The sequence below is a fragment of the Anneissia japonica genome, unplaced genomic scaffold (assembly GCF_011630105.1).
Source record: "Anneissia japonica isolate Jap-2015-1 unplaced genomic scaffold, ASM1163010v1 scaffold997_len2565447_cov190, whole genome shotgun sequence".
Classification (NCBI taxonomy): Eukaryota; Metazoa; Echinodermata; class Crinoidea; order Comatulida; family Comatulidae; genus Anneissia; species Anneissia japonica.
This window is the reverse complement of record NW_022696369.1, coordinates 627,722-647,426: the sequence shown is the minus strand read 5'-3', so window position 1 is coordinate 647,426 and position 19,705 is coordinate 627,722. Positions and strand designations below refer to the sequence as shown.

Sequence of the window (19,705 nt, the reverse complement as noted above, 5' to 3'; positions counted from 1 at the left end):
CGGACCCCCTACGACAGTGTTGTGTCAATCGGCCCAACTTTCGGCCCCCCTTCCGGCCCCTCCTTTTGGACATTTCTGGATCCGCCCCTGACAGTCTATCTTTTATTTTACCATTGTTTATTACACACTGTATGCATTTTGCCCGTTCGTTCGATACTGTATTTTGGTCTTGATTTTGATACTCAACAAGATTCGGGGTGGCGCTATTTCAAAACATGCACTTGGGCGTCTGGATTATAATTATTCATTAATGTGGCCACCATCAACGAGCTGGAGATGTTGTTTGTTGTTTTTTTAATTTTTGTAGAAATGAAAGGTTTTAGACAGCAAAGTGACGTTTGACTTAAGGATGAAGTAGATGGTAATTTTGTTTACACGTTGGTTTTTTATTATCGGTACCGGAATTCCTAGAAAATATAATTACAAATGATTCAATGCTAGGCCCGAAGTTTTCGGACATGAAGTTCACCTACACAGTCATATAGGCTATGCCAGTCTTAGGTGTAAGTGCTAGGCCTAGTAGTAGTAGTATAGTAGTTGTAGTGGTACTGTAGTGGTATTGGTAGTTGTGTAGTGTAGGACCTTTTCGGCCAATGGGCGTCGATAGGTGGGTGACAGTGGGGACACGTCTCCTCCACTTTTCAAAGTAGGGGGACATCATATCAATTGTCCCCCACTTTTCATCAATCTTCTATTATAATCCCACTTCTCAAAACGAGTGGCAAGAACAACAATTACGAATGTCATGAATTTTGTCTGTCCACTTTTGCTCTGTTCTAAGTGTGGTGCATATTTCCGGACCAAAAGTAAAAACCCAATTGTTTGTACATTTCATAACCATCTCAGTATCCATTCCATCAATTTTATGGGTGCAGCAGTTATCAGAGGCTAAATTTAATGTGAAAATGTACTGTACGTTGTTAAAATTGGAAGCGTGTAAACTTATTAGGCCAACATTTTTACAAACTCAAAACTGCACAATTTTATAAACAATTTATTTCTTTTGTATACTATTAAGACCTGTATATACTTAGTGTTCCCATATATATTCCTGTTTTTTTCCTATTAATTACAAATAATTATAGTTAGTCAATTGAATTTTATATAGCCGTTAATAAACAATAATTATACAGCCCTTGACATGGAAAAGTCTATCAATTTCTATATATTTAAGTTTATTTTATTTGTTTTTCATGGTTCGAATATGTCACAAGCTAATTAGTAGATAATGAATCATTAGTTTTATAAATAGTCTGCACAAAATATATAAGCAGTCATGATTATGATTACCAGTATAAATTAAAAAACTTTTTATGATGAGTATTTTAGTACAGATTCAAGGGGGCCCGGCCAGCCCATCCTCCCTATGTGTTTTTTTTTTATTAAAAAAAAGTGGAGAAAAGAGAAAATCATATTCAAATTAAGCCATTTCCAGCCAACTAGAGGTGCCATAATCATAAATTTTCTTGCCTCAGCCCAAACCATGGTAGGGCTGAGGTGGTCTGCATTCCATCTGTAAAATTCCCTTCCTAGGCCCCCTCTATTTTGAATTCCTGGATCGGCCACTGTATATTGAAAATGTAATGTGGGAATAAATGTTAAATGCATTCCTTAAAATCAATTTGGTATGACTTATAGGCTACAGTATAATTGCCAGAGCTAGACGGCCCTTCTTGCCCGCAGCCAAGGCTTGGGTCTGCGGCCCAAGACTTCTCTTTTTTGCAATTCGTCCCTCCCACTTTCAACCACGGGTCAACGCCCTTATTTCGGCCGCAAATATGAAATACATTTTGTATTGTGTTTTCACTCAATTCGAATAATTGAATGTCTAAACTAATGAATACAGTATCCTACTGATAATAATTATAAGAAACAAGCTTAATTCTAAGTTTAACAAACTTTAAAATTCTCAGTGGTAACTGGTATCATAAGTCTATTTGTTTGTAAAGTAAGTATAGTCTATATTTTAATAGTAAGACAAACGACCGAACTGGTTTGTGACCGAAACATGATGCCATTCCCATAGGCTAGGCTTGGCCCTAGTTTTGTAGTAGCACTTTTATTATACCAATTTTACTGGTAATTGCCCTTTTAACATACTACGACCACTAGGGATTGATAGTCATTTACAGACCGATATACAAGTTCAACACTCCAAAACTTCATTTTGATCAATGGTGCACTAAATGTACTTTAGTTAGTACTCCACCCTAACACTACTTTAACCATAACTTGAAGGTCTCGCTATCTTAGTGTTAGTAATTAATTCCTATTAATTGTTTGGCTATACTAGTATATTGCCCATCCATTCCTAAATATATTTATTAGTATTTTCTTTAGTTGTTGTAAAAATAACTTAATCACCATGGATTACTACATTAATATTTCATCTGTTCTTTTTTGTCCATTACAGTACAGTATCACTGAAACCCTTGGCACTGCCTAACAAAAATCTTACAACCTTTTAATGTCTTTAATTCACTTCTGAACTTAGTAAGATCAGATGAAAGGATGTCTGGGGCACAGCCACGCTACACGATTGAACAATATGAATTGTTACGTCGGTTACGTGCTACCGGAATGACAAAAGAAGAGATGGTCGCAGCTATATCTGCGATGGAGAAGCTGGACAATGACCTTGGACCATCACCAGAGAAACGGATCCAGATTAAGGATGTCCACACAGTACCAAGAGTATATTCCGGAACAAATGAAAACCAGTCTGTTTCCAGTTCAGCTTACTCTCACCAGAGTTCATTGCACAGGTCTGCATCACAGAGCCCTGTCTCGATACCAAGTTCTGTAGTGCAGCAGCAGAACTCTGCACTTGCTGCACATAGTCAAAGAAGTTCTGAATCAGGTCAGATACCATCAAGTGTGTATTTAATGAACACTAGAGTGTCAGGTCAAGAGCCGGTTATGGATTTGGAGGCTGAAGCGGAATTTCACAGACTAATAAGGTTGGGTTTGTTTTCATTTTACCAGTATATCATATTAACAATTATTATTATTATTATTATTATTATTATTATTATTATTATTATTATTATTATTATCATTTTTATATTATTAATTTTAATTTTAATTTTTTCTGTGTTTTTACACATTTAATAATGGTGAACGTTCAATCTAGCTATGCATCTGGAATACTTAATGCTCTATAACCAAGAAAATTTCAGTTCCTTTAATTTATGTATTTAAGTGCGCTATTCCCTTAAAATTCAAAATTTGAAAGAGAAAAAAATCCCCATCATTTAACATACAGTTATAAAAATACCTTTCCCGTATTAAGACTTTTAAATTGGCTGTTAATGATTTTTGTAGTAAAATGTTTCTAAATCAGCAAAATCTATCTGGCCTAGTTGGAGTATCTTGCCTATGGACACTAAGTGAATTGAAATTAGTAAATGGACAGTAATTATGCTTCCAATACAATGTTTCGGCCATGTAGGATGTTTATTTAAGGAGGAAAATCCTGACGGAGGTGTTTACTGCTGATACCAATGTAATGCAAGATGACCAAGCCTGAAGAGACACTACAGGAAATAAGCACATAAGTTAAGTAGGCCCTTTTTCCTGATCTGTATGCTTAACAGTTTGTTTCTCTTTTTGCTTTTTCTACACAGCCATGATCCAAACAAACTGTGGGAGGACATCAAAATGTTTGTATTAGGTCATGACATATCTCAGAACTGGCTCGCCAAAGAACTTGGTATCCAAAAGGGAATTCTGTCGCACTATCTTTTAAATGGTAGAGGCCTAACGAAGAATGCCATTAAACTTCTTTATTCTTGGTACTATTTATCAAACAGGGGGAATCAGTCTCAACAAAATAGGACTGAAGGTAAGAAACCCTTATACTTAGTGGCGTCGTATGATGGAGAAGGGTGGCCCAGGTCTGTCCGATGGGGGAAGGGGGGAAGGTGGTGGTACACTACATTATAATTTTTTTGTTGTTCTTTGTTCCTTATTTACCATGGTTTTCTAAATAGTAACTAACTGCAACTTTGTTGCATGACATACTGTTCAGTTTGTATTAATTTGTATTACAGCAGTGATTGCAAATATATTTATCAATCTGATGTACAGTAGCATTAGATAATATGACATTTTCAATAATAATTAAACCAAAGGTATCTGCAGTGATTAGAACAGTGAGCATCATATAATTTCTTCTACTCTTACGCTTATTCACATCTTATTACATTAAGGCAAGACTTTTTTTATACCTTGTTTAGCGAACCCGCCAGCAAATATTAATGATTTCGAATAAAAATAAAAAATATTATTTTTGGCCAATTAGCGCACCCGCCACCACGAAAAAATGGAAAAACAAGGAATAAAAAAAGTCTCACTCAATGCTTTATTTATATCCCAACTTTTACCTCAGTGCCCTACTTTATCACTGTTGCAACAACTAGATGGAACACAAGATTTTGACTGCTATTTATATCAAAAAGAGTAGTAAGATAATTAAACAATGAATGCCCCTTGATATCTTATTCCTTTAGGCCTATTTTTTCTGATAAGCAATTATCTTTGATTTCATCAGGGCAAGCGAGACCGGTTTTTAGCCGACGTGATAGACTTCACTGGTCTGAGAAGGAACTACAAATCCTGGAAACATACCGAAAGGAGAATGCCTACCCAAGCATGAATGAAGTGCGTAGCATGGCGGATACTCTCAACAGTTTAAGTGCTGGTATAGGTACGATAAACTGTTACATTTGATAAACAACACACAGTAGTTTACTGAAAAAGAACACAGCCCACATACCCCAAACTATGCATTATGGTGTACAGCTGGGAGTTGTTATAGGGTACGGTAAGATCATTGAAACCCTAAGGCTGCTGCAGTCCGCATACCCCAAACTATGCATCATAATATAATATTTGGCATTTAGACATATATACTTTAATCTGATAATACCAAATTCTCATCAATACATCAAAAGCATTAAATAGGTATGCATCAAAAGTTGCTTGTACTAACGCCCGTATTCTTAAAACAAACTTTAGTCGAACTTCGAACTAGAACTTAATTTAGTGCTAGTTGCAACTTCAACTTCAGTTTGTATTCACAAACAACGTAGTCAAAGTTTTAACTACGACTAAATCAAGTCCTAGTCTTCAACTGAAGACGACTGGCAAGCCACGACTACCAAACTAACCAATGAAAAGAGCTAACTTTAATAGCAGACGAAATTTTAGAGATCCGGTAACGCAGATGAATATTAAGCTGCCATCTGTGGGTCAAAAACTTATTTCCTCATAATCCATAATAGACCATCATTCGCTTAAATAATTTTTTTCAATAAATAACTATATTAGTTGTTAACATATTACGATAAAGAATTTGAACATTCACTGAAAATTTGCTTTCTTTGGAGAGCTATTATAGTTGAGCCCGAGCAAGGGTGGCGCCATCTTTGTTGTTGTTATGTTGAAGATAGGTGATTGCAACGCGAGGGGATTACGTGCAAATCAGGAACTACCGCATACGGCTAGCAAAACATGTTAATTTTTCCTTTTGGAAGCTAAACTTGATGTCTCTTTTGTTTAACAAAATGAAGTTATATCAAACCTGCGTATACAATCGTTTTTATTCGTTTCACTTTCTTGTGAGTTACAAAAACACGTTTTTAGTGGGGTAAATATTTCAAGTCGGCGATTTAGCCTGACCCTAGGCTGACTAAAAAATTCGGACTGCGAGGTATCATTTTAGTCGAGGTTCGCGTCATTTAGTCATAGTGCTAGTCGAAGTCCGTTTTAAGAATACGAAATGACGTAATTTTTAAGTTTTAACTTGAACCACGACTAAAGTTTGTTTTAAGAATACCAGGGTTAGACTATATAATTAAAAGTTGATCGTTGTCCTTTTTAAAAATGTCTAGAACTGAGACATTGGAATTTTTTTAAAGCACAAAGTGGATGAACACCTGCAGTATAAGGGGTGGTGCAATCACAACATTAAGCTATTTGCATGACTTAAGCATAGTTGAAAAAAGGGTGTTAAAATGGTTTCAGTATTTTCATTTTTAAAAAACCAATAAAAAATTATGTCAGGTAAGTTTATTTTAAAATGAGGACACAAGCACAATTGTTTTAATACATGACCATTAGTAGGAATGGTTGGTGTGGCAGTTGTGTTTTGGGCTCTCAGCTGTCAGGTGGGGCTTCTGCTTGTGTACACTGGGTTTCGGTTTATAGTCCTTATCCGAGAAGACTTTCCACATACAGAACCATAGGAGAACGTGCCGTTCGAACCAGCGCCGATATTGTGGCTGTACGTTGCAACGCCCCTGCCTTAACCACTCGGCCATTTGACTTGCACATATATAACAAATAACATATTACATTGTGTCTCGTTTTATTTCAACAGAGGATATATGTGGCGAACATAGAGTGATCACCCCTATGAATGTATATAATTGGTTTGCAAACAGAAGGAAAGATAGAAAACGGAAAGCAAGAGGTAAGGAATGTAACAAATAAATACATTTGTTAATATTATTATCAGGCACCTTCTGTAACTTACATACAGTTTGTCTTATCAGACCCAATATTCCCCTCGAATACTGTATTCTCAAACTTTCATCATTTTGTTTCAATACATATTTATTTATTTATTTATTTATTTATTTATTCAGTAATCTGTTGAGAGGGTGGTTCTAACAACAATGCTGACTTTAAGAGGCCCTCTTTCAAGACAATTCAAATAGAAATATATAAAATCCAAACTGCAATGTAATATTAATATGAGAACATTTTAAAATAATCCATAGTTAAAATCATTAAAATTGCAAGAATAATAATAAAATTCCATAGTTTTAGAACAAAATATTGCATTCAAAAACAGGGAACAACAATTTAAAAATAAAATTAATATGCAACACAGGGACAACAATTATAATGAAACTTTAAAATACCAAAAGATAAAACATACGAAACAATTATGACAAAAACCCAGAGACTGCGCCAGGATATGGTGATACTGTACTTAGGGATAGAGTATATCCAATGAAAGCATTAAAGAAAAACTTCAAATTAAAAAAAGTAGTTGATAATGTTTAGTATCAGTTTAATCAGCATGTCCATACTGTATTCAGTACAACCTTTGAGTTCAAATGAACGGTAAATTGTATAGAAGTACAGTTAAACTTACCGAAGTCAACTTTGCACAAGTTGAATAATTTCGAAGTCGATCTAATTTTACAGCCAAATTGTTGTGCTTTCCATTAATCAAACAATATTTTAGTGGCATTTTGGATTTGACTTAGGCAAGGTCAACTGTATTATAATCACATGCAAATTGACATAAAAAGTCTTATTCCTTTCCCAAACAAAGATAGATATATAGATAGAATTTTTAGAGTTATGTGCAAGTCTATAATGTCATATAATTAAAATAATATTTTAATATTTTTCTACCCATGAAAACAAATATAAAATGTTTTTATGTATGACCATATGAAATGAATCTGGAGTCTTGAATCTAATAACAAAAGCAAAGGTCTTCAACATTTTGTAATTGTCATTAACAAGCATTTTACTGATTCCTATTGTTTATTTTGTTGCAGAAATAGCAAACGGCCAGACATCAGATGCATCAGGTGACGTAGAATCCCTGGATTCCGTTGATGATCTTGGCCATGATCAACTCTCACCCAATGCATCCAACGCAGAAAATATGGCTGGCACCAGCAACCTCCCGACAAACACAGACTTTTTCTCCCAGATCAACACAAACTCTTCACAAAAGAATGCTGACAACCAACTTGGTGTGGTCGAGACTTCATTACCGACATCTATTATGCCAGTACCACTTTCCCTTGAAGTTCACGGAAGTTCAATGAAAGATGAGGATCACAGATTTGTAGGCCATGTTAGGTCGTTACTGGAGAACTAACAAATGTATATTTTATAGAGGAATTTTTATAATCGGAAGTAGGACATAATTCTTGGGATGTTTACTGTTTTTTATGCATGTGGATTAACATAGAAAACAAGCAGTAACCTCTTGAGACAACATGTTCAGGATTTCTTCTGAAAAAAAAAATAGTCGAGTATGGTACGCCAATTAAATTAGGTATGGAGCGCACTAACCGCAATAGAGAGTGAGTAACCCCAAATTAGGCCTGGAACCCAGGCTAGATTTCTTCCTGCATTTGATTGACTGTACCTGAGGATGCTGAAATGAAATTTACATTAAAAGAATGATGAAGTTTGACAGAAGCTGATGAGGCAAAAATGAAGATGATGGAGTAGACTACACAGTGTCAGAATCAAAAGCTCATTGTTCGTTTATACTTAAAATTATGTTTTTATTAATATAACCTCACTATGAACTCATCAAAAGCATTAGCCACAGTGTACAGTGAATGCACACAACAGTATTAACTGGTTAATTGGTAGCAACGTTGGATTTGGTAATACAGTACTTAAATCCAGGTGCACAATGTCTCGACTGGCAGTCTGTCAGTGCAACCCCATGAGACTGGCCATGTGACCAACAATGTCAAGCGCATGCTCAATGTGTGGATGAACTTGTTGGCCCAATAGTAATCAGCAGACATCTTCTCATTACGCTCACTCAAAGTACAGATGGATTCGTTGGCCGACCATCAACTCAGTGTGTGCCTGGCTTTAGGGGTGGGTGTTTATGTTAAAGTTTTCCAGCTGTAAAATTTAGATTTTTTTTAATTACAAATTTATACTTTGGTATCTTTAAAATTTAAAGTACTGTGAAACTGGTGCTCATAATTTCTTGAATGTTTCAAACATATTTCTTCATACAGTTTTAAAACCAAAGCATGAATTATTGTATTTATATTACTATTTATTTTTATTTTAATTATTATTACTACTATTAGTAATAATATTTTTTTAACTTTAGTATTTATATTATAAAATTAAAAGGAATGCATTGTCTAAATAATAAAAATGCTTTAAACATTTGCCAACTTTGATGGAATTGTTGAGCCATTTAGAATGCACCATTTTTAAAGTTAATGTTGACAAATTAAGGCATAATAAACCAGAATATTTTTAGTGATAATCATGACATGAATGATTAATATTTACAGTTTTACTAATTAAGAAGATATTCATAAATTTAAATACAGTAATTTCTTCTCAAAACGAAGCTGCCATATTCTTCTGTTGATGGTTGTGCACTTGTATAATGCATACAACATTTGTCACTATGCACTTTCCGAAACAACAGAAAAGAAAAAGAAATATGAATAAATGGTTAAAAACAGAAAAAGAAACTGGTAGAAAAGAAACGCATCACAAATAAAGAAAAGTGAAAAGAAAAAAAGAGGAGAGTAGAGGAAAATTAGAGCTTGTCAAATAAGAATGATTTAAGATGGCGCTTAAAGATCATCAAATTAGGAGACTCTTGAACGGATTGGGGACGTGAATTCCAGAGATTGGGTTCAACGACTGTAAGGACCTTTCCCTACATAAGTCGTCAGATGAAAAGTAGGCACATGAAGGGTTGTAGATGTAGTGAACTTTAATGTCCTTTTGCATTAGCTGAACAGAGTGTGATCAGTTCTGAGATGTAGTGAGTATAGTAGGCCTATTCCTAAGAACAGAGTATACAAGTTTATAATAATTATGAACAAATGGTACATTGAACAATCATATACAGTATAATAGATATGTGACATGTTGTTATATGATTTAAAAAACAGGACGTATATTTAATTTGGTAATAGTAACTTGTAATTATTTCGGTCTTGCTTTCATTATCAGTTTCTAATACAGGTATATTAAGATAGGTCGAACAACAAAGACATAAAAATTTTTCTTTATTCTAATAACATTACATTTTAATGTTAGTGACTATTATGTATATTACTATGCAATAACACAACTTCATGCCTGGAAATGGCACTCTGAGCCTTTAAAATGCTTTTCAAAGTGGTGTTCCTCAACGAAATGATTGGCTTATTCACCAATGGGTTCTGGGGAGGGTATCCAAGATTTTTCGTTATATGTAGTTTTCGCCGCACGACGTTAACGGATGACGTCATAATTTATTATTTTTTTGTTGCGAACCATTAAACCATGGAGGCTTCATGATCAGATTCAGATAGGCCTACTCTATTACACAATACTTTATATGCAACTATTTTTTCCCGCCGTACTTATTGTGTAATAGAGTGTATCTGGCGATAATCTGAATTTGTATGAACACAATTGGCCTTACACTACTATTGTAAAAACCGAAAGGTCCACTGATTAATCTCAGATAAGAAAGTATAATACATATTCCAAGTATTGAAATGCAGGCCATAGTGTTGGGATTCAATATTTCAACATTAATTATGTCATCATAAGGTATTTAAAAAATAAGGTATTTACAGAATAGACCTATACAGACAGATTCAAATTACTGCCAGATACTCTATTACACATTAAGTACTATGCAACTATTTTTTCCCGCCGTACTTTTTGTGTAATAGAGTGTATCTGGCGGTAACCTAAATCTGTTCTACCATAAAGCATAGAGAAAATTATTCTCTATGCATAAAGCCTCTGTGGTCTAATGGTTATGACGCTCGACTTGACAGCAGGTTCGAATCTCGTCAGAGGAATTTTATTATACAATTTCTTTATTCATTTATTTATAGGACAACATTCGTTGAGAGCCATGCTTAACAATGTATTATCATGTCCTTTATTCGAACATTGTATTTACCTTTCTTTATTATTTATATATAATTTAACAGTGTTAACGGCTATCTATGAGATAAGGCCTGATGTGCGAATAGGCCTATTGTATCGTTTTTAAATTACAGTAGGGCCTGACTCAGAAAACACAACCTCACAGAAAGGATATTTTAAAGTAATATTTATATGAAATTGACAACCAGACAAGTGAAAAGGGGATATTTGTAAACTTTTCGACTTTTATATACAGTCCATTTTAAAGAATGATTGTACTTATATAGAAATTTCACAATCTTTTCATTAATTTGCAGACTTGACGTGTCTTTTTCAAAAGAAAATGTACCGCACCTACGTTGTACAATAAGAAAACAAATTACATTTCCTTGTATACTCAAATCGAGACCACTCTGGGACCTAGGACTTGGGGTTCGGTCTGTAATTAGATGGAAGCTTTGATTTATCATTTATATGGTTCTGTAAAAATGGTCTCGAATTAGAGGGGTCTCGAATTCGAGACCACTTATTCAGAATCAAATAATGATCAATCGTTTAAACATGGTTTAACGACAAAGCAAGCCCTCTAATTGGAACATGGACAATTCTTGTAAGTAAACCATAATATACGTAATGTTTGTAACGATCGAATCGTTACAGACGTACGTAGGGCCTATATTATTGGAAGTTACATCTGGCGCCTTAAATAACGCTCTGTGGGATAAAGTTGGAGGAGGGGTGGGGTGGGGTGGGGGGAAATAATTTGCTTCATATGGCCCTGGGGCTACATCGACAAAATGAACACAAGGCCTCAAACTACATTGTATCTGTAAGGTATTTACAAAATAGACCTGCTGTATACAGACAAATTGTGCATTGTATCCATGAGACGAGTATGCGATGGGTGTACGTGTACGCAGCTTCCAGCAATCGGAAATCGTTCACATTCAAAGTGGACTCAGAATGTAGGCCTAGCCTATACAATTTTATTTACTGAAAGATTAAAATTGACAAATTGTGGCTTTTCTCCCCGACGGGGGGATGGGGAGTGGGTCGAAGGGATACATCCCGCGTCGGGAGGCTTCCCATTCCCTGTTGGGAGGCTCTCCCCGTCGGGGAAGTTGCAAGGGGAGATCCAAAGATGTCTAAGACAAGGGGGAAAATTGGGCAGATTGAGATAACACTACCCTAGGGGCGATGTATGCCACATGAAATTTTTGTTTTCTAGACACCCGACTGAGGCATTATGCTCTGTCTCTTATACACATCTAGATGTGTATAAGAGACAGGAGTTAGGAGAGATTCGTTGGGGGGTAAAAAAAAAATTTAAAATTTTATATTAAATGTTGGCTGGATAGGGCGAGGTAATGTGGACCCCTTTGGAGATTATCGGACTGTTCATCAGGGAATTTCTGGCGATAGCATTGTTTTTAACTACTAGTACATGAGTGTATTTTTTGTGCTCTAAAAATGTCTAGTATAAGGGTAGAGATCCTGGGATGAAGTTAGTTTTATCCTCCTCCATTTCCCATGCTACTGCATTCTCTCATTTTTCTATAACAAGGTCCATCACAGTTGGGTGGGGCTGAAAAAAAAAAATGAAAGTAGGCCTACACAAGCTATGTTGGCCCACAGCTGATCTCAACAGATTGCAATGGCGAATTCAAGAGGGGGAGGGACAGCCGGCCCGGGCCCCGCAACATTTTTAAAATTATAAAAATTAAGGAAAAAAAAAAATGTTATATATACTCCAAAGTCTGAGAGTGCCGTTTCCGTCTATCTAGATGTCATAATTATAAAATGTGCTTACCTCAGCCCCAACCAGGTGGTATTTACCAGTATTTGTAAAAGTCCTTCCCTGGAGCCCCTCTATTTCGACTTCCTGGATCCGCCACTTGATGGGAACTCCACCAACTTAAAAGTTTGAATACCAGCGTTTTAGGGTAATATTGATGATTGCCGGTAATTTTGGGCATTTGATGATGGCACTACACCCATCAATCTAATAATGTTTCAAGCTCAAATTTATGTCACAATTAAAAAGTAATACTTTAATTTAATTGTTTTTTCTTTGTTTTCAATTCAATTCCAGAGGTAAATACTGAACCGGGACCTTCTGCTGCCTAGCAGACGCCTTAACCAACTAGGCCATTGAGGCCTTGTGGTGGGATTCAAAACCGATTAAAGCAGGTAATTCATGCGCAATTAGACAACACTAGTCTTTGATGCATAGCAAATAACAGAGATCAATGTGGCCCTCTTCTTAATTTTTACGACAAAAGATCTCCGAAGAGATGTTTTATAAATATAAATCATGATATACGTCTCTAAACTATTTTGCGGTATATATATATATATAACGTAGACAACCTGTCACGTGGAAAACACATAACAAGTATCACTGCAGCATAAATTTGGTCACTGCTGAGTGAATTTGGTCACTGCTGAATGAAATTGGTCACTGGAAATTTTGAAAATAGTCATTGCAGCATAAATTTGGTCACTGCAGCATGCATTTCGTCAGTGATGAATGAATGAAGGCACTCCCGGCGTTCCATATGGTTAAGTTGTCTGCTGCCTTCATAGTGACCAGACCTAGCATAATTATGCTTTTTGGCATAATTTAGACCCATTTAGCATCTAGCATATGTGCTAGCAAAATTTTAGAAAAATTTAGCATAATTTTGACCTCAGAAAAAAAAAACTTTAAATCTGAATTAAACCAGCCGTCAATAACCGTGGATACCATACCACATAATACAAATGAATTCGTCCATTGATTGAGTATCCAATAAATCCTATGCTATGGGTGCACTGCCGCTGCCTTTCTGTGGTTTTATTTTTTTTAACCACACATTGAAAATGGTTTTGGCCAGGTACTCAATCAAGTTCGGTCCTGTCCCCTGGAGGCGAAATTCGCGTTCGTTCGGTCCGTCCGGGAGGCATGCGTCCGGGAGTAGTGTACTACCGACTACTAAGTTTTAAATTAAAATACTGATACTCGGGCTGATACTCTACTACTAGACTGATCTGGGAGTTGGTCATATCAACTGCAGTGGTTTCGCTTTGCTGCTCAAATATACTATGTCTGTGCAATTACATATTTTGTTTTTGTAATGTTATGCGTTGCCCCCCCCCCCCATCCCCACCTTGTGGCTGAAAATATATATGTCTATATGGAGATTTTTGTATGATCGGAAAGAAATGCAACTAGAGATACTATGTTCAATAGAACATGAACCCAGTCATTTTTTAGGATTTGACCCTAAGGTGACCACTGTGACCTTTGACCTCAAGCTGTGAAAACCTCATGTATGGTAGGAGTCTGTCTAATGCAATGGTCCAATCGTTAGTCACTAGCAATATTTAATAATTTTCACCAAAATGACCCTTGTGACTTTTGACCTATAGGCGAAGAGTATTTTTTCATGTTTAGAAGGATAAATTCGAGCTCAATTGGGCTATTTTTAAAATTTGACCCCGATGGCCCCTATGAAACCCCTAATCCCAGGGTGGGGTGTAAGAGATGTCACTGGTTCTAATTAATTATCAAATTTGATTGAATTCCGTTCAATCGTTTGCCTTAGTCACAAGTTGAACCTTTGACCTATGAACTTTGACCTATGAGATGAAGAGTATTTTTTTTGTGTTTAGAAGGTCCTAAGGATCATTCCTGGTAAATTTGAGCTCACTTGGGCTATTTTGAAAATTACCCCGATGACCCATATGTGAGCCCTAATCCCAGACTGGGGTGTAGGAGGTTTTGTTGGTTCTTAATGACCAAATTTGATTGAGTTTGGTCCAATCGTTTGCCATTAGTAGCATTTTAAAATGTTATCAGATAGAACAAAAGAATAGGCCTAACCCTTTAATGACCTTTGATCCTAAATCGCTGAACACCATAGAGACCGTACCTTATGCTAATACACATGTGCCAAGAACAAGACTGTGCATGTTATTTGTGACAGAAGAAGTCTTTTATTCATTTTTAATTTTTTTTACCTTAATGACCCCTATGTGACCTTTGACACCAAGTAGTGAACAACACATAAATGGGAGGTGGCACCGGTCCTACTGACCAAGTTTTAATAAAATCGGTCCAGTAGTTTGCAACTAGTAGCCTTTTAAAATGTTGCCAGAAAGAAAGAAACTGCTCAGAATCAGAACCCAGTCAGCATGCTGCTGACTGGGTAAGAAAAGAAAGAGGGAGGGGAAAGAGAGTGTTTATGCAGTCCCCGACCGAGTTATTTCTCGAAATTCACATTGGCGGATGTTTTTTTTCCCCTTTGGGGTGGGTGTCCCTTCCTCTTTGTGGTTCATCAATTCATGGAAAGAAGAATATGTACCGGTATATGCGATGCACTTTATATACACACATAATAGGCCTACTAGAATAAAGCTAATTTTCTGCCATCTATGGATCGAAATTTTCAAAATCCCTCCATCTTCTTTGGGTTCATCAGTTCATGAAAAGAAGAATAGGCCCCTACTCAATTTTATGTAGGCCCTACATACCAGGGAACAGTGAAAGTACACTGTTCCCTGTAATTTCACTGCTCCCTGATATATACACACATAAATAGGCCTATTTACTGTAATAAGAGTGAGGAAGTTTGGTTTAACTGACCGTTTTCAGAAGTCTGGAAAGCTCATTTCCCGCCATCTAAGAAATCACAATTTTCAAAGGGGAGGACCCCCTTTCTTTTTAGAGTGACTGTAATGCCTATCTGTGTATCACTACAATGCAAACCGTACGTGTTCCATATCAGCTGCAAAAAAAAAAAAAAAAAAAAAAAAAAAAAAACAAAAGAAAATAAATGTTTTTTGTTTTGCTAATCTTTAATTCATTACTGCCTCTTCTATTTAAAGTTTATCGCCTTTTTTCGTTGCTGTCTACTTGCCATACCATCCTTTATTTCAGGAAAGTTTTTGAGGGGTAGTTATTTGAGGAAGTATTTTTTAAATGTTTGTGTACAATTGCAATACTAAATAAATCACGTCATTGGAAGTAGCATACACAGTATGCCACCAAATTGAACATTTGGTTGTTCGAAATTGTCGAAATTGAACATTTGGAGCTTATGCAGGGGGCGCTTATTCGAAATTTAACATTTTGCATATTTCAGCATAATTTCCCAACAGCCTCGGCATAATTTGATTTGCATCACTGGTCACCCTGGCTGTCTTAGACAGACAATAATGACATGGTGTAGGCCTAAACATAGAAAAGCAATATTTACACGGTTGCATGCATCCTTTATTCTATTATCAATTTTTATTACTCGAGCAATATTTATCCAGAGGCAATGTATTTTGCTGCTGGTTTCGAAAACAGCAAGTTGCTGCAAGTACTGTAAACTGAATCAACAGTGTGACAGAAATTGAAAGCAAAGACGCAAGTATGTATTTTGCTTCCATTACGGTTTTACTACTGTTCTCCTATACATATCAAGCTTCTTCAAAAGATGATAAATCGTTGATTAGGTCTGGTCCATTCAATATAACAATAAATGAAGGAGAGGATGGTCAACTTACCTGCATTTTAGATGACGATCCTACAGTTACAAAATGGATGAAAAATGAAACGGTCGTCAAAGCAGATGATCAACACATTGTGGAGTATAACAGTAAGACAAGAATCTTCACTCTCGAAATTAAAACAGTGAAACGCTCTGACAAGGGATATTATCAGTGCAAAATAGATACAAGAGAACAAACATTTATTTCAGACAAAGCGTGGTTGACAGTCAATGAAGTAACAGGGGAGCCACATCCGAGCTGTGAAATATCAAAGCCTATATACAACCTATGTGAAACGGTACATATGACATGCATGACGAAGAATAAGTCACCACCAGACACATTGAAATTCTTGGCAATTGTTTTAGATTCGTCAAGGAACGGATATTATTCTGATTATGGGGGTACTAATCGACCATTGGATTCAACTTCATCCTCAAAACCGATTAACACTGCCTGCCACTGTAGTAATGGAACCCACCGATGGGCTACTGCAGAATTCAAAGCTGATAAACCATTTAACAATTCACGCATAAAATGCGAAATGTCTAATGGAAGTCAGTGCAACAAGACCTTAAAGATCTTCCCAGAAGGTAGGTCTCTATAGATAGTGACAATGATCTCAAAACCACTAAGAAGGAGTCCCTTTTCATCATCACCATAATCATCATAATCATCATCATCATCATCATCATCATCATTATCATCATCATCATCACCATCATTGATGATCATAATCATTATATTAATAATTATTATCTTCGCCAGGAGATATGTTTTTAGTCGTGTAAGTGTAAAATGAACGTTACAAGGAGTGTTAGACGTATGACCCAATGAAGAAATGATTAAATTTTGGTGACGGTCAGGATTAGGGTGTGGATATGAGGACTATTTAGTCCAAAAACTAATCAACTAATCTGAATGAAACTTTTGTGAAAGTTTAACCAGGTTACAAGGAAGAAATAATTTAATGTTGGTGACGATCCAAATTCGGGTGTGAATTTGAGGGTCATTTAAAGAAGGTCCCAGACCTAAAATATCTATAAAAAAAAAACTATCAATGGATCTAAATGACACTTTCCAGGATAGTTTGTCATGTTTCAATGAAGAATCATTTAAATTTTGGTGACGATCCGGTGTAGGGTGTGGATAATAATAATCCTTTATTAGGCACCCTTCCAAAAGAGACCAGAGCGCCGTACATATTAAAACATAGTTATCAATACACATGTAAAAGGTAAAGCAGATCATTAACATTCAATTTAAAACGGCAATATCATAAAACAAAGTACCTAAAATGATTACAAATATGAAGTTAAAGATTCCAATACAAACCAAACCTAAATTTTCCGGAACAAATGGGTTTTTAAAAGCTTTTTAAAATCACAACCAAGTTGTCGGATTCACGGGCGGTTATTATACTAACCCGGCCAACCGGAAACGCTTTTTATCGTATTGGTTGAAAATTTATTTATTTATTAAACCATACTGAAGAGGGTAGCCCGAAACAGCAATGCTGACTTGAAGGGGCTCTCAAACATAAAACAATAACAAAGGGAGAAATACAATTCAATTTGGGTAGTCACCAAACGTTAATAGTTTAACTTTCACGAAAGTTTAATTTAGATCAGTTAATTAGTTTTTGATCTGGTCTGGGACGTTGTCTTTGAATGGTCCTCATATTCTCATTTTTCACAGAAATGATTCCCGTCCTAGTGGATTAAGGTCATCTGCTGATGTCATGAGACTAGTTGTTCCTACCACTAGACGTGTTCCTGGTGACAAAGCATTTAGTGCCATTAGACCCAGGTTATGTAATAAGTAGGAGGTGGTGGAAAAATTAAGAGGCTTGTCACATTTTTACAGTGTCAGACAACGGTGGGAGGGGGACACGGAACGAAGTGGAGGGGCTTTAGGGAGGGGCTGTCAAGACCCTGGTGGATCGTATATTTGATTAGCATCTCACCAACAAAAATGGTTAGTGTTGGGAGGTTTGTTTTTAATAAATTAAAAAGAAACTAGGATAGTTCAAACCAATAGAATATTTTTTCCTGTTTATCCTAGAAGGTAGTATAATCTGAAAACAATAATGTTTTCTTTTCATTGTTTGCAACTTTAAAATGTCGATATATAGATTATGGGACACCAGCCTCTGTGGCTGTTGATATATATGAATTTATAATTGTTACAATTAATTATTATCCTCCACAGTATTTATCACAGGACCAGAAAATATATCAGCATATGAAGGAATGGATGTAGTACTCACAGTCACTATAAACACTGATGTTAGATTAAATATTCTTCAAACAAAGTGGACCAGAGGAGAGGTTGACAAAGAATATATAGATGAAACTGATAATCGTTACGCAATGAACAATTCTCAAGTACAGATCACTCTCACAATAAATAACTTGAGGCACTCGGATGAAGGATATTACCAGTGCCAAGTACATATTGAAGAATATGGATATTTGTTTTCAAGTTATGCCTGGCTTACAGTCAATCATCATCTTGAGTGTAAAACGTCTAAGCCTGCTTATGAAGCGGGTGAGATTGTGGAATTTACTTGTACCACTGATAGAAAAAACCCGGATAACTTAAAATTTAAGGGGAAATCACACACCAGTGTGTACAAAAGCTACAATGAAACATACGCATGGATTACATCCACGTTTCAAGCGAAGAAAAAAGATGATGGCTTAACAATCAGTTGTGAAAATACAATTTTGCCCTCAGAAACCTGCTCCTTGATATTAAACATATCAACACTAACAAACAATAATAATAATAATGATAAAGCCCCAGAGCCAGTCTGTCAATGTCAATGCCATCAAACAGGCCTAATTGTTTTGATCGTTTTGAGTATAATTTCTATAATCATACTGCTTTTTGTGTGTGTAAAATGTGAGTCTCAACAACCTGGTTGCCTGACAAAGCTGAAGAAAATGTGCCTGAGGTCTAGCAGATCGATAAGATCTGAGCACAAAGTGCATTTCACCAATGAGTAATGCTGTATAGGCCTATATATACATATATATATATATATATATATATATATATTTGTACATACAACAGTTTAATTTGTCTTGTAGGCCCTATGTAAGTTGTGTATGCATTTTTATTTGTTATATGGATATGTACATCCGAATTTAAAGTTGTGATCGATTGATTTTATAAAATTTGTTTTCGTAATGGTAGTTAATTATTCCTGTATTTTCGTTTTCATTGTCATCATAATTTTTTCACTACTGTTATAAAAAAAAATTATCACTACTGTTAAAAGTTTAATTTGTCTTGTAGGCACTATGTAAGTTGTGTATGCATTTTTATTTGTTATATGGATATGTACATCCGAAATTAAAGTTGTGATCGATTGATTTTATAAAATTTGGTTTCGTAATGGTAGTTAATTATTCCTGTATTTTCGTTGTCATTGTCATCATAATTTTGTCACTACTGTTATAACAAAAAAATTATCACTACTGTTAAAAAAAAAGAAACAAAG

At 35.6% G+C, this 19,705-nt stretch overlaps 2 protein-coding genes across 3 annotated transcripts; both read left to right on the top strand.

Annotated features, from left to right (window-relative positions):
• Positions 1–229: 229 nt before the first annotated feature.
• LOC117101954 (homeobox-containing protein 1-like) lies at positions 230–9,145 on the top strand. 2 transcript variants are annotated; one of them, XM_033242082.1, is made up of 6 exons: positions 230–361; positions 2,414–2,960; positions 3,627–3,844; positions 4,553–4,708; positions 6,383–6,475; positions 7,581–9,145. In XM_033242082.1, the coding sequence occupies exons 2-6, from the start codon at positions 2,512–2,514 to the stop codon at positions 7,907–7,909; spliced, it is 1,245 nt and encodes a 414-aa protein (XP_033097973.1). In that variant the 5' UTR covers positions 230–361; positions 2,414–2,511; the 3' UTR covers positions 7,910–9,145. The 2 variants fall into 2 exon arrangements, with proteins under 2 accessions (XP_033097973.1, XP_033097974.1); XM_033242083.1 differs by having other exon boundaries at positions 246–361; positions 2,495–2,960.
• Positions 9,146–12,779: 3,634 nt separating this feature from the next.
• LOC117102068 lies at positions 12,780–19,482 on the top strand. Its single transcript, XM_033242288.1, has 3 exons — positions 12,780–12,867; positions 15,979–16,790; positions 18,409–19,482. Exons 2-3 carry the CDS (start codon positions 16,079–16,081, stop codon positions 19,206–19,208), a joined length of 1,512 nt encoding a protein of 503 aa, XP_033098179.1. The 5' UTR covers positions 12,780–12,867; positions 15,979–16,078; the 3' UTR covers positions 19,209–19,482.
• The last annotated feature ends 223 nt before the right edge of the window (positions 19,483–19,705 follow it).